The sequence below is a fragment of the Nannobrachium achirus genome (genome assembly GCF_963921795.1).
Source record: "Nannobrachium achirus genome assembly, chromosome: 16".
NCBI classification, from domain to species: Eukaryota; Metazoa; Chordata; class Actinopteri; order Myctophiformes; family Myctophidae; genus Nannobrachium; species Nannobrachium achirus.
Window position 1 is genome coordinate 7,824,853 of NC_137823.1, and position 22,452 is coordinate 7,847,304.

The 22,452-nt window shown below is 43.7% G+C and overlaps 1 protein-coding gene across 1 annotated transcript in view; it reads right to left on the reverse strand.

Moving 5' to 3' along the window:
- hbs1l (HBS1-like translational GTPase) overlaps positions 1 to 22,452 on the reverse strand; it is a 66,455-nt gene that overhangs the window by 12,034 nt on the left and 31,969 nt on the right. Inside the window, exons 5-13 of the mRNA XM_080745375.1 lie at positions 18,839 to 18,944; positions 17,954 to 18,156; positions 14,093 to 14,258; positions 12,618 to 12,735; positions 10,754 to 10,900; positions 10,229 to 10,303; positions 8,037 to 8,154; positions 7,449 to 7,517; positions 6,240 to 6,344 (exon numbers count right to left, since the gene is read on the reverse strand). Of these exons, the coding sequence (XP_080601501.1) occupies positions 6,240 to 6,344; positions 7,449 to 7,517; positions 8,037 to 8,154; positions 10,229 to 10,303; positions 10,754 to 10,900; positions 12,618 to 12,735; positions 14,093 to 14,258; positions 17,954 to 18,156; positions 18,839 to 18,944 (1,107 nt within the window). The remainder of the gene's footprint in view (positions 1 to 6,239; positions 6,345 to 7,448; positions 7,518 to 8,036; positions 8,155 to 10,228; positions 10,304 to 10,753; positions 10,901 to 12,617; positions 12,736 to 14,092; positions 14,259 to 17,953; positions 18,157 to 18,838; positions 18,945 to 22,452) is intronic.

A 22,452-nucleotide genomic window follows, 5' to 3' on the forward strand; every position in this document is an offset into this window, starting at 1 on the left:
ATATATTTCTTCACAAATGTGTTCATAAAGGTGTCTACTAGGTGTAGAACAGAGAAGGTATACCCCTAGCAATAGGGAAGGTTTGGTTTCCTCTGTAGAACAGAGAAGGTATACCCCTAGCAATAGGGAAGGTTTGGTTTCCTCTGTAGAACAGAGAAGGTATACCCCTAGCAATAGGGAAGGTTTGGTTTCCTCTGTAGAACAGAGAAGGTATACCCCTAGCAATAGGGAAGGTTTGGTTTCCTCTGTAGAACAGAGAAGGTATACCCCTAGCAATAGGGAAGGTTTTCCCCTAGCAATAGGGAAGGTTTTCCTCTGAGAACAGAGAAGTCTACACCGAAGTAAAGGGTAGAATAGTATCTCCTAGAAAATAGGAAAGTCTACTCAAAGTGAGGGGTAGAAAAATGTATTAAAATAACAGTGTAAGTATCTCCTAGAAAATAGGAAAGTCTACTCAAAGTGAGGGGTAGAAAAATGTATTAATTATTTGTTTTTATTCTGTATTTTTTATTTGTATTTTATTTTTTCTCTGTTAAGCACTTGTGCTTCATTTTCTGCTCTGTAAAGCGCTTTGAGCTGCATTTCATGTCATGAAAGGTGCTATACAAATAAAGTTTTATTATTATTATTATTATCACCTCTGAACTTTCTCAATCACAACTCCCTCTCGAAACGTTGTGGGAGCAAATCAAAGTTGGGGGTATCCCGAGGGCCTGGGATTAACGGGGGAAAAATTAAAATATTGTCAATATGAGCGTATGAATGGGCTGCTGAATCCATTCCAACCATTAGTTATCAGTAAAAATGACTCCTTGGCCATAAAATAGGCCACACTTACTTTTGTATGTCCATGAGACATATAATATAATATCATGACACACAGGATAACATGATACAATCTGACAAGGAACACTCAAACACAGGGTTTAAAACATAGGGCAGGGGTTAAAGCCCAAAAGAATCCCAAGACTGAAATTTATTTTCAGACCATGTCCCAATATGTGACTTAAGAAACATGGCACGTGCAACGCACACCAATATTTGGGGTGTTTCCTTGAAGTTCTGAACTGCCTTTACTGACTGTGTGGGTGCCAATCCATGCTTCATTTTATATAAGTATCTTCTGAAGTTCTGTTGTATTCTATGCTAGTCTGTATACTCATATCTTGAAATTATAACTGTTTTTTAGTTTGGAGATCACTTGACTAGCGTTTTGACGACTGTCATTCACGCCGCAGCCATCGTTACACCTCCCCCTTATTTATTTATTTTTTTGCAGATCTGCACTGATCTCAGAAATAGCCCCTATGGAATCCTCAAGACTGAAATCAGTCCCCAGGACTGAGAACTTTAACCCCTGCATAGGGACTAACAGGACACAGGTGAACTCGAATGACATGATTGGCTAAGCCTTAGCCAATTAGGCCTATTTTATGGCCAAGGAGTCATTTTAACTGAGAACTAATGGTTGGAATGGATTCAGCAGCCCAAAAATACCCTAATTACACACATCATACGCTCATATTGGCCATTTATTTTTATTTTTCCCCTTTAATCCCAGGCTCAGGGTATCCCGATACCCCCAACTTTGATTGGCTCCCACAACTTTTGAGAGGGACATGAGAGATTGAGAAAGTTCAGAGGTGGTAGTAGACACCTTTATGAACACATTTGTGAAGAAAGATATGGGAAATGATTTAGTTCCCAGATTGGTCCAGCATGAGGCTAACTTTCCCTTACTAATGCGAAAATACAAGTCAAACCCTTCTCCAGCCACCAGAGTGCACTGTTGAGCCACTAGAAATAACACTACTCAGTCTTTGAGCTTCTTATTTTCAAGCAAAGCAAATTTAAGTTTAGTTAATGTGTCCTGGCCCATCGTATCCCAAGTAGCTCATTGCCCTTTCGTAGTTCAGTATTGGGTTTTAAATACTTGGGGGTACATATCCGTAATACTCTAAACAATCTATTTAAAGATAACTTCTTACCTCTTGTGGATAAACTTAAATTGGACCTACATAGATGGGGAATAATTAATATATCTTTGGCAGGGAGATAAGAGTAAATGAGTCATTCTGTACCACATCTCCATGTTTAGGCCAAACAGGTTCGCTCCATTTCTCCATGTATAGGTCCAAATGACCAACGTCGAGCTTGACAAGGAGGATACCGCACATTGTACCTCATCCACCCTTTCTTCTCTCTCCTTTTGGTATCTTTATCCTCCTCCTCCTTTTTTTTCTTTTTTTCACAGCCGCCCCGATATTTACTTTAGAAAATATATATTAAATTCTAAGAACTTTTCGAGTACCAGTCGACTTAAAGTCGGATCCAGGCCTAATAACTTTATCTAGCCGCCCCCGTTGCCACCTCCTTTTCTTTTCTGAGACACATTGTACCTCATCCACCCTTTCTTCTCTCTCCTTTTGGTATCTTTATCCTCCTCCTCCTTTTTTTGTCTTTCTTAGTCTTGTGTATGCTTCTCTTTTGGCTGTCTATGACGGTAGTCCCATATGACATGATGGACTGGACTATCTCCATATATAGTGTTATCCACATTTCGTGTAGCCGCCCCGTACAGGAAGTGATGTCACAACTCGCTGACATCACACTGACATCACAGAGGTTACGGAAGGAAGGAAGGACACTCAAGCGACACGGTTTTTCAGAGTATATGCGACCTTCGGTCGCAATTAAGATGAACGTTTTGCCCCGCTTTTTGTACTCGTTTCAAGCGTTGCCAGTTTTTATTCCTAGATCCTTCTTTTCTAAACTTGACACATTACTCTCATCATTTATATGGGGAGGCAGCCATCCAAGAATAAAGAAAGAATACCTTCAAAGATCAAGAGCGGACGGTGGTCTCGCCCTTCCCAATTTCAAGTTTTATTACTGGGCTGCCAATATCTCTAAAATCATTTGCTGGGCCCACAACCCTGATCTGGACTGGTGTAAAGTTGAAGCCAACTCCTGTCTCAATACATCTCTAATGTCCTTAATTACATCTAATTTACCGATCTCTTTCAAACAATTCTCTTCTAATCCCGTCGTTGTGAGTACTCTGCAGATATGGTCCCAATTTAGAATTTTTTTTGACCTTCGTGAATTATCCCTTTATAGTCCTATATATAATAACCACCTATTTCCCCCGGCAAGGACAGATCCATGCTTTTCTATGTGGCATAGGTTGGGACTCTCTAAATTAAACGATCTATACATTGACGGCATCTTTACCAACGAACTCCCAAATTCACACCGTTTTAGATACTTTCAAATCCGTAATTTTGCTAGAACATATAACCTCTCATTCCCTAATATTCCACCCAGGTCTGGAGTAGAATCTCTTTTAGACGCTCCCAGACAGCTAAAGGGGCTTATGTCTTTTATGTATAACACTATTTCCTCGTTAAGGGCTTCCCCTCTGGATAAAATCAGATCAGGTTGGGAGGCGGAATTAGGGGAAGCTATCCCAGATGACATTTGGAATCAAGCCCAAACTCAAGTGAATGGCAGTACCCCGTGTGCCCGACTTAGCTTGATACAATTGAAGGTTGTACACCGTTCTCACTACTGTAAAGCTAAACTTTCTAGATTATACTCCAGAGTGGATGACAGTTGCGACCGATGTCATACATCCCCTGCAAACTTAACCCATAATGTTTTGGTCATGCCCTCAACTAGAGAGGTACTGGATCGCCATATTTAGACATATATCACAAATGTTTAACCCATTTTGGCCTGAACACATTATGACGCAATATTTTATGCTTTAAATATAAAAAAATAGCAGATATACAAGCTCACAGCGCGGCACCGAGTGCCGCGCTGCGAGCTTGTAGATCTGCTATTTTTGAAAAATCGTGAAAATTAGAATTTTGACCCAATTCTATATGTGTCTTTTGAATCCTTCTAAGATTTTTTGAAAAACCCTATGTTTCTATGTCAGCAATCTGGCCAGCCATCGTCAAAGAAAAGGTCCTTTTCACTTAACTGAAGCTCAGTTAGTCTGTTCTTGAGAGACTACTATGTCAGTGGTGCTCAAACCTTTTCATGTGAAGGACCCCCAAAATGATATTTATTTGGCCACAGACCCCCATTTCAAAATATCTAGTTCCAGGGACATTTTCACGACTTTTTTCAAAAATAGCAGATCTACAAGCTCGCAGCGCGGCACTCGGTGCCGCGCTGTGAGCTTGTATATCTGCTATTTTTCACTGGTTAAAGCATTCAATAATTTTAGGCCTAAATCATGCCCTCAACTAGAGAGGTACTGGATCGCCATATTTAGACATATATCACAAATGTTTAATGTAAACTTACAGCCCAACCCTTTAACAGCTATCTTTGGTGTACCGCCCAAAGAACTTCCTCATGATAAAATAACGTATAATGGTATTGCCTTTCTAACCGTGTGCCCCTAAATTAGATCTATGGCTGAAGGACGTAATGCTATACATTTCTCTTCTCTTAAGGATACTCTTCTTTTGCTTCCTCTTTGTTTGTTTTTTTTGCCTATGTGGTGAGGTGAACGGGAACTAAAGACCCAAGGGGTGGGGGTGTGTAGGGGGGGGGATTGTTGATTGTTTTGTCTTAAGTGTTGGGTACTTATTGTTAAGTGTTTTGTAGTGTATTGTCTGGTTTTTAGAAGAAAAGAAAAAAAGAAAAGCATAATACTGTACCTATTACTCTGCCCTAAACTACACTGTTTATGATGAATGCTGAATAAAAATTATTATAAAAAAAAAAAAGTTAATGTGTCTTTTAATAATATATTATATATAATGATATAGTATATCATTATTTAAGTATAGCATGTATCTATATGCTCTGTCCTTGATTACTGTAAATCACTCTGGACTAATGCTGCCTGATAAATGCCTACATTAGAAATTGTAAATTCTAAATGATGGGTTATTTACATGGTGGGGAAAAAACATCATAGAGCAGGGGCCTTCAAGGTTTTCAGGCCAAGGACCGCTTAGTTGAGAGAGAGATGAAGCAGGGACCCCCACAACCTTTTTTTTAATAGATTCCATATAGTTTCATCTTTTGACAGCACAATAATCAGTGTATTTTGGATTCATGTCAATTTGTGTTTTCAGATGTTTAACCACTTGAACCGTCAATACTTAATAAACTTGACCTTTCACTCTGTACTTAGTCTGCTCTACTTCCTCTCTACACCAAAGCTCTTTGCCGAAAATAGCCGATCTACATAACGCCTCGCAGCGTGAGGCGTTATGAGCTTGTAGATCTGCTATTTTTGGCTAAGGTTCTCAGAATATGGACATTAGGGTTCAAGTGGTTAATATAAAGAAGGAAAAAAAAGGTTTCTATCATACACAGATTTGGAGGACCCCCTGTAGTGACTCTGAGGACCCCCTGTTGAAGACCCGTCATAGAGGATATGAGCGTGACATCATCATCATACACGGAGGTTATGTGGGAACGCCTACTGAGTGGCAAAAAAACGACTTTCTGGCCTCGACAGCTCATACATCCAAACAGAAAAGTCCTGTCCGATTGCATTAAACAACGTTAAACGATATTAAACTCCCTTTGCCACTCGATTCGCCACTCACTTTATGCATGCACATGCCCTCTACACAACATGCTATGGCTGAGACCATGATCTGACAGAGTGTTAGTGGGTGCGGCTTTAGTGAAGAGTCCATTATATGCAGGGGCAACCGTAACCCCTGTCGGCTGCCCCGACTGCCCGTGGCAAGTAAATAAAACATTGGGGCAAGTGCAGTTTGCTTCTAGGTTGTCCGACGGGCAAGTATGTTTGAACGGGGAAGCAACCGCCTTCATTAAATATTATTGGTTATTCATGAAAGGGCAAATAATGCTACTTTTAAATGTAAAAGTTCCACTCATTCCGATTTGCTCGACAGCTATCGATTGGATTTAACATTCATTTGATCTACTTGTTGGGGCAAGTGGGCATGACCTTTGGGCAAGTAGAACTTGACTTGTATGTGCCTGATGGGCGACGGCCTCTGAGACCTTAGTGTCAACCGCTGATTATGTTAGATAGAATATATAAACGTATTTTAAATCCATGCTCCTCTTACCTTAGTGAAGAGTCCATTATGTTAGACAGTAGATTTAAATCATTTTACCTTAGTAAAGAGTTCATTATGTGAGATACTATCTAAACAGGTATCTTAAATCCATGCTCCTTTTAACTTAGTGAAGGGTCCAATAAGTTAGATAGTAGATTTAAATCATCTTACCTTTCACAGTGCAGGTCTCATTGGGAGGAACGGCCAGCACTCTGTCTCCTGTCTGCACGTAACCCGCTTCAATCTTCCCTGTGACGCAGAACCCAGAGCCCTGGTCTGGACAGTTACAACAATATGTTACAATATGTTACATAGACCCTGTAAGGGGGCAGTTCTCCATTCCTAAACCTGCCATTCCAACCACTGTCATTCCTACTGAGGTTAGGGTTTGGTTTAGGTGGTCACTGCCTCCGTAGGAATGGCAGGTTTAGGAATGGAAATGTGTACCCCCGGGAGGCCAGTGAGGAGAGAGTTACAATAGTCAAGTTTTGATATGACAGATGTCTGGATGAGGAGCTGGGCTGACTCCTGGGTAACTCTCTCCTCACTGGCCTCCCGGCATGTGCACTTAAGCCTCTCCAACTGATCCAAAATGCAGAGGCACGACTGGTATTCAACCAGCCAAAATTCTCACACGTCTACTCTCCCCCCTTCTCCGCTCCCTCCACTGGCCCGCACTGAATACAAAACACTGATGCTGACCTTCAAAGCAGCCAAAGGTATGGCACCTCCATACCTCCATAACCTGATCAACCACTACAACCCATCTCTGATTGAAAATTAGTAGGGCGCGTCGACCGCCCCTCGTCTGAAAGTTGCTTAAAAACAGTTACACCAGGGTTTCTCACAGCGGGTGCTGTGGCACCCTAGGGTGCCGTGATGCCAGTCCAGGGTGCCTCAAAATACTTTGATGATATTTAGAATTCATCAATATCACTACATCCTACACTACACCAAGTCTCTTCGCCAAAAATAGCAGACCTACAAGCTCACAACGTGTCACGTGGTGACACGTTGTGAGCTTGTAGGTCTGCTATTTTTGGTGAATGTTTGGTGAATGTTCCCCCCAGAATAGGGATGCTGGAGTTCAAGCGGTTAAAGTTTAAAAGTTTTTCAATCTGTCCTGATAATGGAAACTGATATTCTCTATAGTTTTACTCATGACTTAAACTGTATCTTAGAGGGGAAGATTAAAAAAACCTAACCTCAGTAAAACTATGTCTAAACCTAACCTTATTCCTAACCTTAACCTCAGTAAAACTATGTGTAAACCTAACCTAGAGTAAACCTAAAACAAATTGGGGCGAGTGTGTTTTGGGCCAAGCCTTCCGGTTACCCATGTTACATGTAACATGTGTGAGAGTGTGCTATGATTATTACCTTTGAAGACGTCAGAGATGCACAGCCTGAAAGGCTTGTCTATACACCTCTGAGGAGGCTTGAAGGCATCTGGGGACACAACAACAATACATTGAATATATGTTTTTTTTGTTAACATTTGTAACGCAAATTTTGCTTCTGGGGGGTCCCTGGAACTAAGTATTTTGAGATGGAGGTCCGTGGACAAATACATATCATGTTGGGGGTCCTTCACATGAAAAGGTTTGAGCACCACTGATATAGAAATATTTTAAAAAAAAAAAAACCTTCAAAGACTTACAAGACATTTTCATGAATTTTCAAAAATAGCAGATCTACAAGCTCGCAGCGCGGCACTCGGTGCCGCAGTGTGAGCTTGTATATCTGCTATTTTTCAATAGTTAAAGCACAAAATAATGCAGTGAATCCTTGTACCCAGGGCCTAGAGTTTGGTGCGACACCTATAGTTATAGTGCTCAATGTGAATGGACCTCAAAATTAAAAACATGTCAGATGACTAAAACTTGACTAAAACTAAATGGAATTGTACAGTATATGAAAAGACTAATGACTAAAAACAACATAAAGGTTTGCTGGTGTGTGTAGTACCTATCTGCTCCAGCAGGCAGCGCCCCGTGTACCAGCAGGTGAGCTGTGGGGCGGAGCTCCTGGTGACCAGATTCTCTCCTGAGAGACCAGAGGTGGGGATGTAGAACACATCTGACTCCTGTTTATAGAAATATATATGTTACAGTTAGATTGGGTAACTCAGTTAGATCGTGGTAAGAGCACTCGTTTTGTCGTTCACCACACGCCCCTACCCTACCGCCACCTGGATCAATTCACTTTGATAGTCTCTTATCAGCGCACCTGTGTAATTCTGCGTAATCACCATGAGATGGCGACAACAGCCATTCACAGGTGTAGTCGCTGACGTAACTCGTTTGCGACACCTCTTTCTTTGTTTATCTACTAGCCCAGCTCAGCTGTGTTTAGCCATTAGCTTACTATGCCTAACTCTAACCCTAGCCTCAGTAAAACTATGCTAACCTAACTCTATGTGCCTAACCCTAACCTCTGCGCTAACATTCCTGCCAACGCTACCTTGTCGTTGTTGTGGATCAAAGCGGCCGCTTGTTCCGCCCCGCGCCGCACAACAAGTGCTCCGGTTCTTGATCTAACTGATTCTCGATCTAGCGGTGACATATACACACATATATACAGATTAAACAGACCAGAGGTGGTGTTTGTAGAACACATCTGATTCCTACATGTACAGATACACACATATAATATCATCACTGAACCACTGACCTATGACATAGGGTGCGTTCGGAAAAGCGCACATTCACATATTAGTTTACATTGGCCAGTGCGCTCGGTGCACTCAGTGCTGTAATTCTAACGCATTCTCTCTCATTTGCATTTCCTTGTTTTGGGACACACCAGAGCAGTGAGTAGAGAGTAGAGAGTAGTGACACGCATCCAATGAACCACCGTGGGCAGCGGTGGAAAAAGTACTCACATTTTTTACTCAAGTAAAAGTATCAATACAGCAGTATAGAAACACTCGGAATTCAAAATGTACTTGAGTAAAAGTACGAAAGTATTGGCATCAAACTATACTTAAAGTACCAAAAGAGTACAAATTACAAAATGTTCGAAAATGGCAGATCTACAAGCTCACATCGCATCGCGATCATCATCTATGGAAAGGGAGACAGTTTCAACCCAGTGAATTAAACGTGTGTATGTCAAACTAGAATGATTAAAAAAGTAAAAAGTAAGACTCCCTAAATCGGGAGATAAGCGGGGGACGGCCCCATAGGTCAAACTCCCGTTGGGTCGAACAGCGTCGGCAGGTTAGATAATCGCCCACGAGCGTCGGCAGGTTAGGTTACTGAGGTTAGGTTTAGGGTTAGCGTTAGGCATAGTTTTATTGAGGTTAGGATTAGGGTTTGAGTTTAGAGTTTGGTGGTCGATCCAAAGGGTGTTCGACCTAATGACATGTTACCGATAAGCGACCGCCAGGTCGCATACACAAACTTTAGAAGGCAATGGTAGCCAATCAGGAGGGAATATGGGAAATGGCACAGACTCATGTTGATGACATGACTTTAGAGATACTGTGTACCACTTTACGTGATTTTAGGGCAAAATCTGTAGGAGCAGTGTCCAAAAAAGTGTTTTAAAAGAATCGGCCAGATGGTGGCGCTAGATGGGACAGATGCATTTTTATGACATGACTGTAGAGATACTGTGTACCGCTTTGTGTGATTTATTTTAGGGCAACATGTGTAGGACCATTGTCCAAAAATGTGTCTTGCAAGAATCAGCCTCATGGTGGCGCTAGAAGAGGGCCATGTGAGAAATGAGGGGTTGTGGTTTGGCAGCCAAGGAGTGAGTGTGCAAAGTTTGGCATGGATCGGGGCAACCCTGGCGGAGATGAGTAGGGCAAAAGTGTGAAGTGTGACAGACGTGACGTGACGTGACTGACAGGCAGTGGAGGTTTTGATAGAAAACTAATTTATTTCGGTGTAATTTATTATTCTTTGTTTCTTTTTTATAGCGAGATGTACAGATTATTGAAGTTCTGACCGTTTTAATTTCTATTGTTTTTTACTGTTCCACCAACGTTTTCTAGATGACCATTTCTTGCATTTGACCTATTGATATTGATTAGGGGTGAAGAAAATAATCGATTCACCAATTAATCGCGATTCGAATCGATTAGCGTCTGCTAAATGCCTAAATTATAAATTGTGTGAAGATCAGAGTGTGTGTGCGTGCGTGCACAGTACCTTGAAGCCTGCTTGCTTGAGGAAATGTCCGAGTTTGGAGCTGATCTCCTGAAAGCGCTCCTGCTGCCAGCCCACCTGGTTTAGACACACACACACACACACACACACACACACACACACACACACACACACACACACACACACACACACACACACACACACACACACACACACACACACACACACACACACACACACACACACACACACACACACACACACACACACACACACACACACACTATTCAGGTCGATCATATTGTTGATATAGCCTACCTATGACATGCATCATGCACTCTCTCTGATGATGCATGCAGCGCACAACTCCTGGTTTGTGTGGCACTGTGCGTGTGGCACTGTGTGTGTGTGTGTGTGTGTGTGCATGCGTGCGTGCATGCTGCTCGCACTAATGCAGCAGGCATGGAGACATAACTCTAAGCCCAAACGCTGAGGTAAACGTGTTGCTGTTCCCACTACTGTCCCTTGCATTGGATTTTTATTTGGCGGCACTGTAGTATGTATTACCTGGTCCATCTTGTTAACAGCCACAGCCAACTGGGTGACTCCCAGGGATCGAACCAACAGTCCATGTTCTCTGGTCTGACCTCCAGCCTCGAAGCCCGCCTCGAACTCTCCTCTACTGGCGTCCACTACTAGGACCGCTACGTCTGCCTGGAGATACAATATATACAGTATACTGTTAATGTTACTGTAACTACTGTAACTATTTCTCTAGGACCGCTACATCTGCCTGGAGAGACAGAATTAAGGCTGTCACGATTGTTAACATTTTACATGATTACATGATTAATTGTCACTCAAATAATTGCAATCAACAATTTAATTGTGTATTTGTCGTTGACAATTGCATTTCTGTTTGGTTTGTAGACTTTGAAGTTGCACATGGCAAATATGACACATAACCTAAATATACAAAGAAAAGACTGAAGTATTTGACAACTTTATACTTAAAAAAGAACATTGATAGTGGAAATAGCCGATCTACAAGCTCACAACGCGTCGCATTGTGAGCTTGTAGATCTGCTATTTCCACAACTTTTTTAAAGCGTTTGAAAAAAGTTTCTCAACATGGAAACGATTATGACGATTGTGCAAAATAATTGAGATTACCTCAAATAATTGCGATTAGACGATTATGTAATAATTGTGACAGCCCTAGACATAATATATACTGTATATATATGATACCGTTACTGTTACTATAACTCTCCTCTGCTGGCGTCAACAACTGCCTGGAGCGACAATATGTTATTGTTACTGATACTATATCTACTGTATGTTACTTTCCTCATAATAGAGTCAGTTGCCAAAAACACAGTTTGTATTTTTATTTGTGGTTATAAAACAATCTAAAATCGGATTGCTGATTCACGGCTCAATAGTGCACAGTCTATTTCCAGATTGTGTACAAATGTACAAATTTGAAGATACGAGATTTCCACCCGACAACGACAATATACTAGTGTTGTTGCCGCTCTTATACCACCATTATTACTGGGGTTGGTGGGGGCCAGACAGTAGCCCCCCGCGGGCCGCAAATGGCCCACGGGCCGCCTATTGGGGAACCCTGGCTTACATTGTAAACACTACTGGGGCTAACTCCAGAAACTCAGTTATGCATGCGTTTCTTTGTCTGACAGACAGACAGGCAGGCAGGCAGACAGACAGACGAGACTAAACGTGATGACAAAGTGAAAACAGGACAGTCATCTTGTGATACCAAATCACCTCAGTAGCACCCGACTGGCACGCATGCACACACACACGCTGATGCACGCACACACACACACACACACACACACACACACACGCGCTGACACACCCAGGTCTGCTAGGCCACCCAGCCTCGCCCCACCCTGTTCACCCCCACCCTAAAAACCACAGCAGAGGGTGGGGCTCAGGGTGCTCAGGAAATGGACGACGAAAGACACCCAGAGATAAGTTACTGTGTGTGCACTCATGGAGATACTACTGCTGCTTCTCTGTTTGTCTGTCTTTCATTCATTCTTTCTAGACTTTCTGACTGACTGGCTGTCTTGTCTGTCGGTGTCTTTCTTTCTTTCTTTCTTTCTTTCTTTCCTTTCTCTCCATCATAAATTGACATTTGACACCCCTTCATGACAACTTAGTTTTTTTTTTACAACAAGGGTTCATATCTTAGATTGCAATTAGAGAAAAGAAAAGATGAGTGTTAAAATGTTTTCATGTACTGCTTTCTATCGTTTTAGCTTGATTTCAGTGGGTGGGGGAATGCGTACAAGTGGCTAAATTTGTCTTTTTAGACACAATAAGTCCATTCCCAAGATGCACTACAATCTTTCATGTTTTGGTGTGACAGAGGAGGGACAGAGAGACAGAGTAACAGTACCTGAGCAGCTCCAGTGATCATGTTAGGGATGAAGTCTTTGTGTCCCGGGGCGTCCATCAGAGTCACCAGCTTAGAGGGCGTCTCAAACTTAGTCAGTCCCACGTCCATGGTCACACCTCTGAGGACGCGCACAGGCACGCACACGCAGGCACACACACACACACACACACACACACACACACACACACACACACACACACACACACACACACACACACACACACACACACACACACACACACACACACACACACACACACACACACACACACACACACACACACACACTTGAAATGTTTATTTATGACCACATAAGCAGAAGTACACGAAGGTACAAAGGACATAAACAATATCAGTGCTGTCAGATAATTAGGAAAACAGACAGTTACAAAGTGCATGTAGGGCAGAACGTTGTTACATACAATACAAGTCGAACATAGCAGACAACAATCATGGATAAAGGAAACAACGCCTCCTCCAAATCGAGCGGCCTCCTATAATAGCTGATACAGAGCAGTATCTTGCTAACTGTTTGGCCCTCCTTTTGGAGAGGCCGGCCATTTGAAGGCCCCTCACAACCAACTTTGTGTACGTGCCCTAGGCTGCCAAAGTAGCTGTAGCCTAGCTGTGAGATGGTCTGCTCTAGCTGATGATATTTTAACACTTTGGTTAAGAAGGCTTCCTCTAAGCTGTAATCAAAGGTACAGCCGACCTCGAGAATAAACACCTCCCTGTGGGTTTCATTAACAACAATGACATCAGGGGTGTTAGCTGAGATGTTAGAGAACACAGAATCGTCATTACACATCAACACAGAGTGAGAGACAGAATGGTCAGCAGCAGGGAGACATGCAGTCTCAGCTCAGTCCAATGCTGCCGCTGCCTTTGCTGTTGTCGTTTTGCTGTTGTCGTCACTGTCGGGCAGAAACCTTGTATCTCCAAGTTTCAAAGCCGTGCTTCATCATACAAGACTGTCGCAGAAAACTAGTGAAAACAACCGATCTACGCGAGGCGTTGTGTGCTTGTAGATCTGCTGTTTTCACTAATTTAGTACATTTTATAGATAAATACAAAACGAACGGTTTTGGACATACAAGGTTTCCACCCGACAACGACGATATGCTATAAATATAAGGTGCTGGGAGTGAAAATTATAATCAGATTTAAAAAAATATATATTTATGGGGTGCCCTGAGACAAAAAAGTTTGGGAACCCCTGGTCTAGAAGCAGGGTACAGAGGGCTGTAAAGAGGGGTGTAAGTGTAAAGGTAATCTCTCGAGACAGCTTCAGACCGAGTGGGCGTCACCCTTACTTTGATCTGGGTTCCCAGATTGGTGTAAAGGGTACAGAGGGGTGTAAGGGGCTCACCTGTCCCGCTCCTCCCCGGTCTAAAAGCAGGGTACAGAAGGGTACAGAGGGGTGTAAAGAGGATAGAGGGGTACAGAGTGGGTACAGAGGGGTGTAAGGGGCTCACCTGTCCCTCTCCTCCCCGGTCTCGTCCAGGACCCAGGCGTAGCAGAAAGAGGCCTTGCCAGCCTTCTTGGACTCCTGCTCGTACTTGTGCATGGTGCGCTTGTTGACGTTACCCAGCAGGTACAGCAGGTGACCCATCAGGGTGGACTTACCCGCGTCCACATGACCTGGAGGGGGGAGAGACAGGGTTCCCACACATTTTTACCAATTAATTTCCAAAATATTTAACCCAATTTCCAGGACTATCCACGAGTAGTGCACGCCCCATAGTGCATTGCGCAGACGTCTGCACCGAGCTTCCGGCGCCGATTTACAAGCTCACAACGGGTTGCATCTGCGTCGCGACGTGAGCTTGTATGTCTGCTGTTAAACCCGGAAGTTTGGTCCCGATAGTCTCCAGTAAACTCCTGCGGAAACTTGTGGATATAACAATAATTCAGCTCAATAACAGGTTGCTTACTCCTATGCGCAATGCCCAAAGACAGGTAGTGTATGCCAGTGGTTCTCAACCTTTTCAGGCTGTGACCCCCAAAATAATCATGTTTTAACTGGGGACCCGGCACCCTGACAAGAGTTGAGGACTCACACGGTTCTATTGTGAAAATAGCAGATCTACATGCTCACAATGCCTCGCGTTGTGAGCATGTTGATCGGCTATATTCACAATTTCTGCCTCCAATATTTGACAATTTGGCCCATGTTTAATTTGTTATTTCAGATGTATTAACAAAATCAATGACCAAAGACAATGCATAGCCATTTTCTCCAGGACCTTCCAGGACCCTTAACTGTTCTGCTGCTGTAGACGGCGCTCACCGTCATTGAAAGGGTTAATACCATGGCGCCGTTGACGGTGAGGACTGTGAATCTTACTGTATATACAGTAAAGATATTATTACTTACTTAATGTCGCTCCGGTCCCGCCCGCATCGGTAATGTCGGCGATTTGTTTACAACGCACGTTGGGCGTGCACGCGAAGTGAAGCTCCTCAATGTTAAGTCAATGGAGAGGCCCATAAAGAAACTTCATTTAAACAAAATAGCCATTTTGAGACATTTTGCAGCAGATCTAAATGTAAACAAGGCACAAGGCAGGGCGCAGCCATCTTCCTCTTCTTGTCCCACACTGTCATGTGACTAGATGACGTAATCGTTGCCGTCAAGTGATAATCCAAAAAAACAAAAACAACCACCTTCCAGCCCTTCAAAATAATAGCGGCGGCCTATGGAGGAAACTGCGTGGCACCGAGGCACCAAGCAACCTTCAGATTAAGGGGGCACTATTAGTGTTAATGAATTCCAAAACTTTTCCAGTACTGGAAAAATATTTTTCTAATTTCAAAATATTTCCAGGAATTTCATGACCGTGGGAACCCTGGAGAGATGGTCGTAGCATTAGTTAGTTTCATAGCAGAACTTCCCCAGTCATGTTATGGCCAAATTGTGATGTCTGCTCCACTCCACTCTCCTAATGCCTGAGACATTCCAGAATCACTGTCTGCCTATAGTCTTAAAGCTCCTTCTCCACTACAGGGCTCAACCAGAAGTAGAACCAGAACTAGAATATGTGTGTGTGTGTGTGTGTGTGTGTGTGTGTGTGTGTGTGTGTGTGTGTGTGTGTGTGTGTGTGTGTGTGTGTGTGTGTGTGTGTGTGTGTTTGTGTGCGTGCTGGGCATGATTTTCTTTTTTTCTACGTAGTACTGTGTTGTTCTGTCTGTCAATCAATGTTATAGGAGTAAAAAAAAAAGACCCTGATTGAAACAAGCCCAAAGGCTTTTTTTGAGGTATCCTTTTAGTTGGGTTAGGGTTACCCTAGTCTCGCGTGGCCAGACTGTTGCCTCCGCGATTTGGTCAAATGCTCCCGGCATACAGTCTGGTAAAGGGAAATAGAAACGATGAGTGCGAGATGAAGCGGAAGTGAAGCCCCCTCGTCACTTCCGTTTCCGTCTCACATCGCACACATATATCATTATATAAATACAAATCATATAAGCATGTTTAGCTTGCTGCTTAGCAGAAATGACATTTTAAAATATATTTTCTTGAACGGTAATGCCCGTTTATATAGCATTCAGAGATTGTGGAATAGTTGTCTGGCTACGCGAGACTAGGGTTACCCTAACCCAGTGAACCGTACTGTCATGAAACTGTACCTTTTAGTTGACCTTGTACGATTGAACTGTACCTTTTCCTATGCAAACTGACAATAAATACTTCTATCAATTAATCAATCAACCACTGTGTTTCCATAAAGCCTCTTAATGCGCATTAAGCTTTATACTGAGCCTAAAATATCTGTGTCCCCGAATGATTTCACTGCGTGTGAGGACATGAATACATGGCACGCATGGCACATCGCTACAACCTTCGCTACAAGGATGTCTGCAAACGAGATATGAAGGCAGGCAACATCGACCCAGCAGGCTGGGAAGCTGTAGCTGTGGACCGCAGCAAATGGAGGCTCGCCATCAAGCAAGGCATTCAGAGGAGTGAGAAAAGGAGAGAGGACCTCTGGGAGGAGAGGAAAGAGCGAAGGCAACAGAAGGTGGCATCAGCACCCACAGAGGCAGGCGCACAGTACATCTGTGGAAACTGCAACAGAGACTGTCACTCAAGAATCGGACTGTTCAGCCACAGCAAGGCCTGTAACCCATCAACAGACTAATCCCTGGCGCATACTCCATTGTCTTGCGAGACAGAAGGAAGCCAACAGATAGGAGGAGAGATGACTGTCTGTTTGCTGAGAGGAGAGGAGAGGAGAGGAGAGGAGAGGAGAGGAGAGGAGAGGAGAGGAGAGGAGAGGAGAGGAGAGGAGAGGAGAGAGTCTGCTTTGCTGTGGGAAACGCTCAGTTTCTGAAACTAAAACCACTCTCTGTTTCATATCTGACATCTGTCTGAGAGACAATCTACACAGCCTGTCTGTCTGTCTGTCTGTCTGTAGTCATCTTTCATGAAAACAGAAAATGCTGGAGAACGAAACACAAAACTAACTTAACTGATGAGAGGAGAACTTCAAAATGACTATAAAAGTCGCAATCGTGTCAGCTGTTGGCTTTTATAGCATGCATTAACCCTTTCCAAGCCACGGGGAGCCACTTAATATTTAAACCGTTTTATACTGGACATCTGAGCAAGGATGTCTCAGCCGCGCCGTCTTTTACCGTACTATGTCATTAAAAACGAAATAAATTATTTTTTTCCGAAAATCGCCCATCGTCTAACCTTCCCTAGTCACCGCTCGTCCAACGATAGCGCATGGCTTGTCTGACATGAAGCAGAAGTGACGTCGGGTCCTTTCCCTGTAATAGCTTCCCAGCTGCCGTCCATTTTCTGTTTAGACGTTAGTGCTCGCATAGCTGGAGTGCTGGGGGCTAAGCTAGCGAAAATGTTCATATCTACAGTAGAGTCATACTTGGATTATTTGAGCCGACATTTACGTGAACGGATCGCGCACGCAAAACGCACGGGGAGAAGATGCGTCGGCCGAAACCGCCACTCTAAGCCAATGCAGACTGAGGAATTTCGCTGGGGACTGTGGTGAGAATACAACAGGGATCGCCCCACGTGATATAGCGCTGAAGGTCTTGTAAAATGAATGCGGTTCAGATCATAATATAATAATAGAAATTTCACGGCTAATCTACCAACTAGCCATTCTATTTCCGCTGGCGAAGTGTTAACCATAGCATGTAGATCGGCTATTTTCACAATTTTCGCCTCTTGCTTACTTAATATTTGACAGTTTGGCCAGTCCTGTCGAATATTCGACTATTCGAACACTTTGAGGTCGAATCATTCGAATACTAAAAATCACTATTCGTGAATGCCCTAACCACCCACACACACACACACACACACCCACCTATGACCACCAGGTTGAGCAGAGCTTTTCCTCCCTGCCTCTTCTCCAGCTCCTCCTTCACGTTGATTGACAGCTGTTTGCCCCTCCCCCCGCGCCCCGCCCCCGCCCCCGCCCCGGGGGTCTCCTCCGCCCCGCCGGACGGGGTCTCCGGCCGCCTGGGGGGGGGCTCTGAAGAGCCCGTCACCATGGTTACGTCCTCAGGGCTGCCGGAGGGGGAAAAAAACATGATGTCACAGTGAACTGGTGGATTCCCATACATATTTGGACTGTGTGCCAAACTGAGTCGTGAGGTACCTGGGGACATCGAAGACCATGTGTGTGTGTGTGTGTATGTGTGTGTTAGAGCTGAACATGAAGGCCCGGCCCTAACCATTATCATCATTTAAAACCCATTTAGGTCTAGGATTATTGAATGCTTTAACTATTGAAAAATAGCAGATATACAAGCTCACAGCGCGGCACCGAGTGCCGCGCTGCGAGCTTGTAGATCTGCTATTTTTTAAAAGCCGTGAAAATGTGTGCAAATCTTTGGATATATTTATTTTTTAAGCCAACATGTGTAACTAAAATGTTGCTTCTGGGGGGTCCCTGGAACTAAACATTTTGAGATGGGGGTCCGTGGTCAAATACATATCATTTTGGGGGTCCTTCACATGAAAAGGCTTGAGCACCACTGACATAGAAACATAGGTTTTTCAAAAAACCTTAGAAAGATTTGAAATTGAAATATTCAAAGATTTTCACGACTTTTCAAAAATAGCAGATCTACAAGCTCATGGATATTTCGACTGCCAACTGTGAGTTGAGGGGTACCGTGGGACATCAAAGACTGTGTGCGTGCATGTGTGTGTAACTGGGTGTGCGTGTGTGTGAGCGTGTGTGTACCTGGGAACATCAAAGCCCATCGTCTGTTTCTTCCCAGAGACGGTCATCCTGGCGACCTTTGGCACAACCTCTGACTCCAGCTTCTGAGAAAGGTCACGACCTTTAGCTGTAGAGGACACAGACATTATCCTATAGCTGAAGAGGACACACACATTATACTTTAGCTGAAGGGGACACACACATTGTCCTATAGCTGAAGAGGACACATACATTATCCTATAGCTGAAGAGGACACATACATTATCCTATAGCTGAAGAGGACACACACATTGTCCTATAGCTGAAGAGGACACATACTTATTCTATAGCTGAAGAGGACACACACATTATCCTATAGCTGAAGAGGACACACACATTATCCTATAGCTGAAGAGGACACGCACATTATTCTATAGCTGAAGAGGACACGTACATTATCCTATAGCTGAAGAGGACACGCACATTATCCTATAGCTAAAGAGGACACACACATTATCCTATAGCTGTAGAGGACACACACATTATCCTATAGCTGAAGAGGACACACACATTATCCTATAGCTGAAGAGGACACACACATTATCCTATAGCTGTAGAGGACACACACATTATCCTATAGCCGAAGAGGACACACAGTTTACAGTTTACAGTTTAGGCATTTAGCAGACGCTTTTAATCCAAAGCGACTTACAATAAGCAGATACAAAACATCACAAGATAATATGTCAGTACATCAACAGCAATATAACAAGTCAAATGTATACCTATCTAGAAAAAAAAACACAATATAATCAAAGTTCTAAGAAACCTAAAAAACAAACACATCATCCTATACACATCATCCTATAGCTGAAGAGGACACACACATTATCCTATAGCTGAAGAGGACACGCACATTATCCTATAGCTGAGAGTCAAAAATGTTTGTGAACCCCTGCATTGTGTGAATCATCACAGCATCTTGTATGGTCAGACAGAGAGGCTTGGCCTGCCTTGGCTGAAATGAGCAAGCACTACCGCTTTGTTGTTTGTTGTTTAAGGCAGCTGACTGTGTCTTACACCAGGGCATTTCAACGGAGGTGCCCACCCAGGCACCCTGGGGTGCTGTGACGGCAGTGCCCTCCAGACTAGGCGCGGTTGCCGTCGGGGCTGCCGCTAGGATCAGCGGTGGCCGCACCGCGGTGAGACACAAACACACTCGCTCAGTGAGTAAACGCCGTGCGGTATTTCACAAAGATGAACACAATCCATCTCTCACCGCCCGCGTACGCATGCACAAACGAGCACGCTCGCGGTGGATTTCACGGGACCGCGCCCGCTTGCATCGCCGCCACAAAACTTCTCTGCGCTGCAGAAATAGCCGCCCGCCTCTCATTGAAAAAAAAAACTGGCTATTCTAGAGAGGGGTTTAACGTGACATCTAAACCACTCTCACACCCCCGACCAGGCCAACGATACAGAAGCATCAGGAGTAGCACTACAAGACTACGGAACAGTTTGTATCCATCAGCGATTAGAATGCTGCATAAGAGCTAATCCTGTTGCCACCTCACAGAGACTGACTGAGACTGTATTTTTAACGGTCTTTTTTGACACATACATGTTTGTCTTTATTAATGTGCACTTTAAATATATCCTTAATTTTCTATTATGGAGATTAGTTAAACATCCAGTGGCGTCATTTCAGCAAAAGCTAGGGTATGGCAAAGATGGGAGTCCTCATGGAAAAGAGGCATTACATTTTGGATAGCACGGTTCTATTGTGAAAATAGCAGATCTACATGCTCACAACGCCTCGCGCTGCGAGGCGTTGTGAGCATGTAGATCGGCTATTTTCACTTTTACACAGGTTTCTACGGTTTCTTGGGCTGGATATGGCAGCCTGGAACGGTTGTTCAAGTGCAGCTAGGCACGTTAGTAAACGTGCCACAAAATTAACAATAATGAATTGCACCTGTGCAGCTGACCTGCAGAACATGGGAATGTACCATTTTGTCAAGATGGGGAGAATACAAGTGTGGAGAATATAATTATAATACCTTGTTAAAGTGACCATTTTGTTAAAAATGTGCACTTTATTTTACTGTAATTTAACAAAGAGACATTCATGGATTTATATTTAAAAGTAACTTGTATTTTCTCCCCCAGGGTATGGCAGCTGCATACCCCTGCCATAACCAATTGACGGCTCTGTACACATCGTGCACTTTGTGTCTTCTCTACTCCTCTCCTCTTCCCCCTTATGCTCGTGTTTCCACTGTAATGATGGCTCTCTGTCTGCACAAACAACAACTCCACCCAGATCACCTGCAACGTGATGTGACAAATAGAGATTGATTGATTGATGTGTCATTCCTGTCCCAGTCATAAGACTACCGACCAATGCTCACCCAAACCCAAAACACACCGCTACTCAGTCTGCGTGTGTGTGTGTGTATGTGCATATCCAGGATGAGAAAGGGTTAATTTCAGAAGTGACTGTTTCTACGTAAATAGAGCAGAAAGTGACTCCACGTTTCACACAATGACTCACCTCGGCCTAGAACGGCAGATCTACAAGCTACCAGATGACTCTATGAAAAAAACCCAGTCACCTCGGCCAAAAACAGCAGATCTACAAGCTAGGTTTCCAACATTTCCACCAGTCATGACATGGACCAGAACAGCTACACTGGACTTCACCGCCTGTTAGGTTTAAAATAATGAGCTTTGAAATTAGCAAAGCAGCTCAACCTCCTATCTATCTAACTATAGTACCTATCTACGAATGCCAGAAAAGTCGATCTCTTTCAAAGTCGACCCCAAACTCGTTTCCCAACGGGTCTGAGGCCTTTAGCTAGATGCAGAATAGACAAAAAACAAATATTTGCTTCTGGGGGTCCCTGTAACAAAATATTTTGTGATGGGGGTCCGTAGCCAAATACATATCATTCTGGGGGTCCTTCACATGACAAAGTTTGAGAAACGCTGATGGCCACATAAGTTTTTTTCAGAAAATTGTTATGATTTAGAAAACATTTGTAGAATGTGCCTATCAGTGGTTAAGGACCCCCAAAATTTATTTTTGGCCGTGGACCCCCATCTCAAAATAGTTTGTTCCACGGATGGACCCCTATTGCTAACCTTTTTGTTCCAGGGACCCCCAGAAGCACAGATTTGATTTTAGTCAAATCTGTGGCTAATTTTAGCCACAGACCCGTTGGGAAAAGAGTCTGGGTCGACTTTGAAAGAGGTCGACTTATCTGGTTACCCCTATCTACCAGCCTAGCTACCTACATACATACAGTACCTACCTCATCTCTCCTCTCCCCTCTGCAAATGTCCAAAAACCATGTCAACCGCATATCTATCTACCTATATCTACCAGCCTACCTACCTACCTGCCTGCCTGCCTATCTACCTCCCTCACCTCTCCTCTGTAAATGTCCAAACTATCTCCATGTGGGTCACCTCCTGTCCTTTGGTCAAAGCCAGTGTTTCCAAGACGTGGCTGCTCTCACTGTCCAGGCATTGACACTAAGGCTTGCACCTGCGTGACACTTCACCTGCCCCCGGCAGGTAAATAAAACCTGGGGGCAGGTGAAGTTTGCTTTCAGGTTACCCGACAGGGCAAGTGCTCATTTGAGAGGGGACGC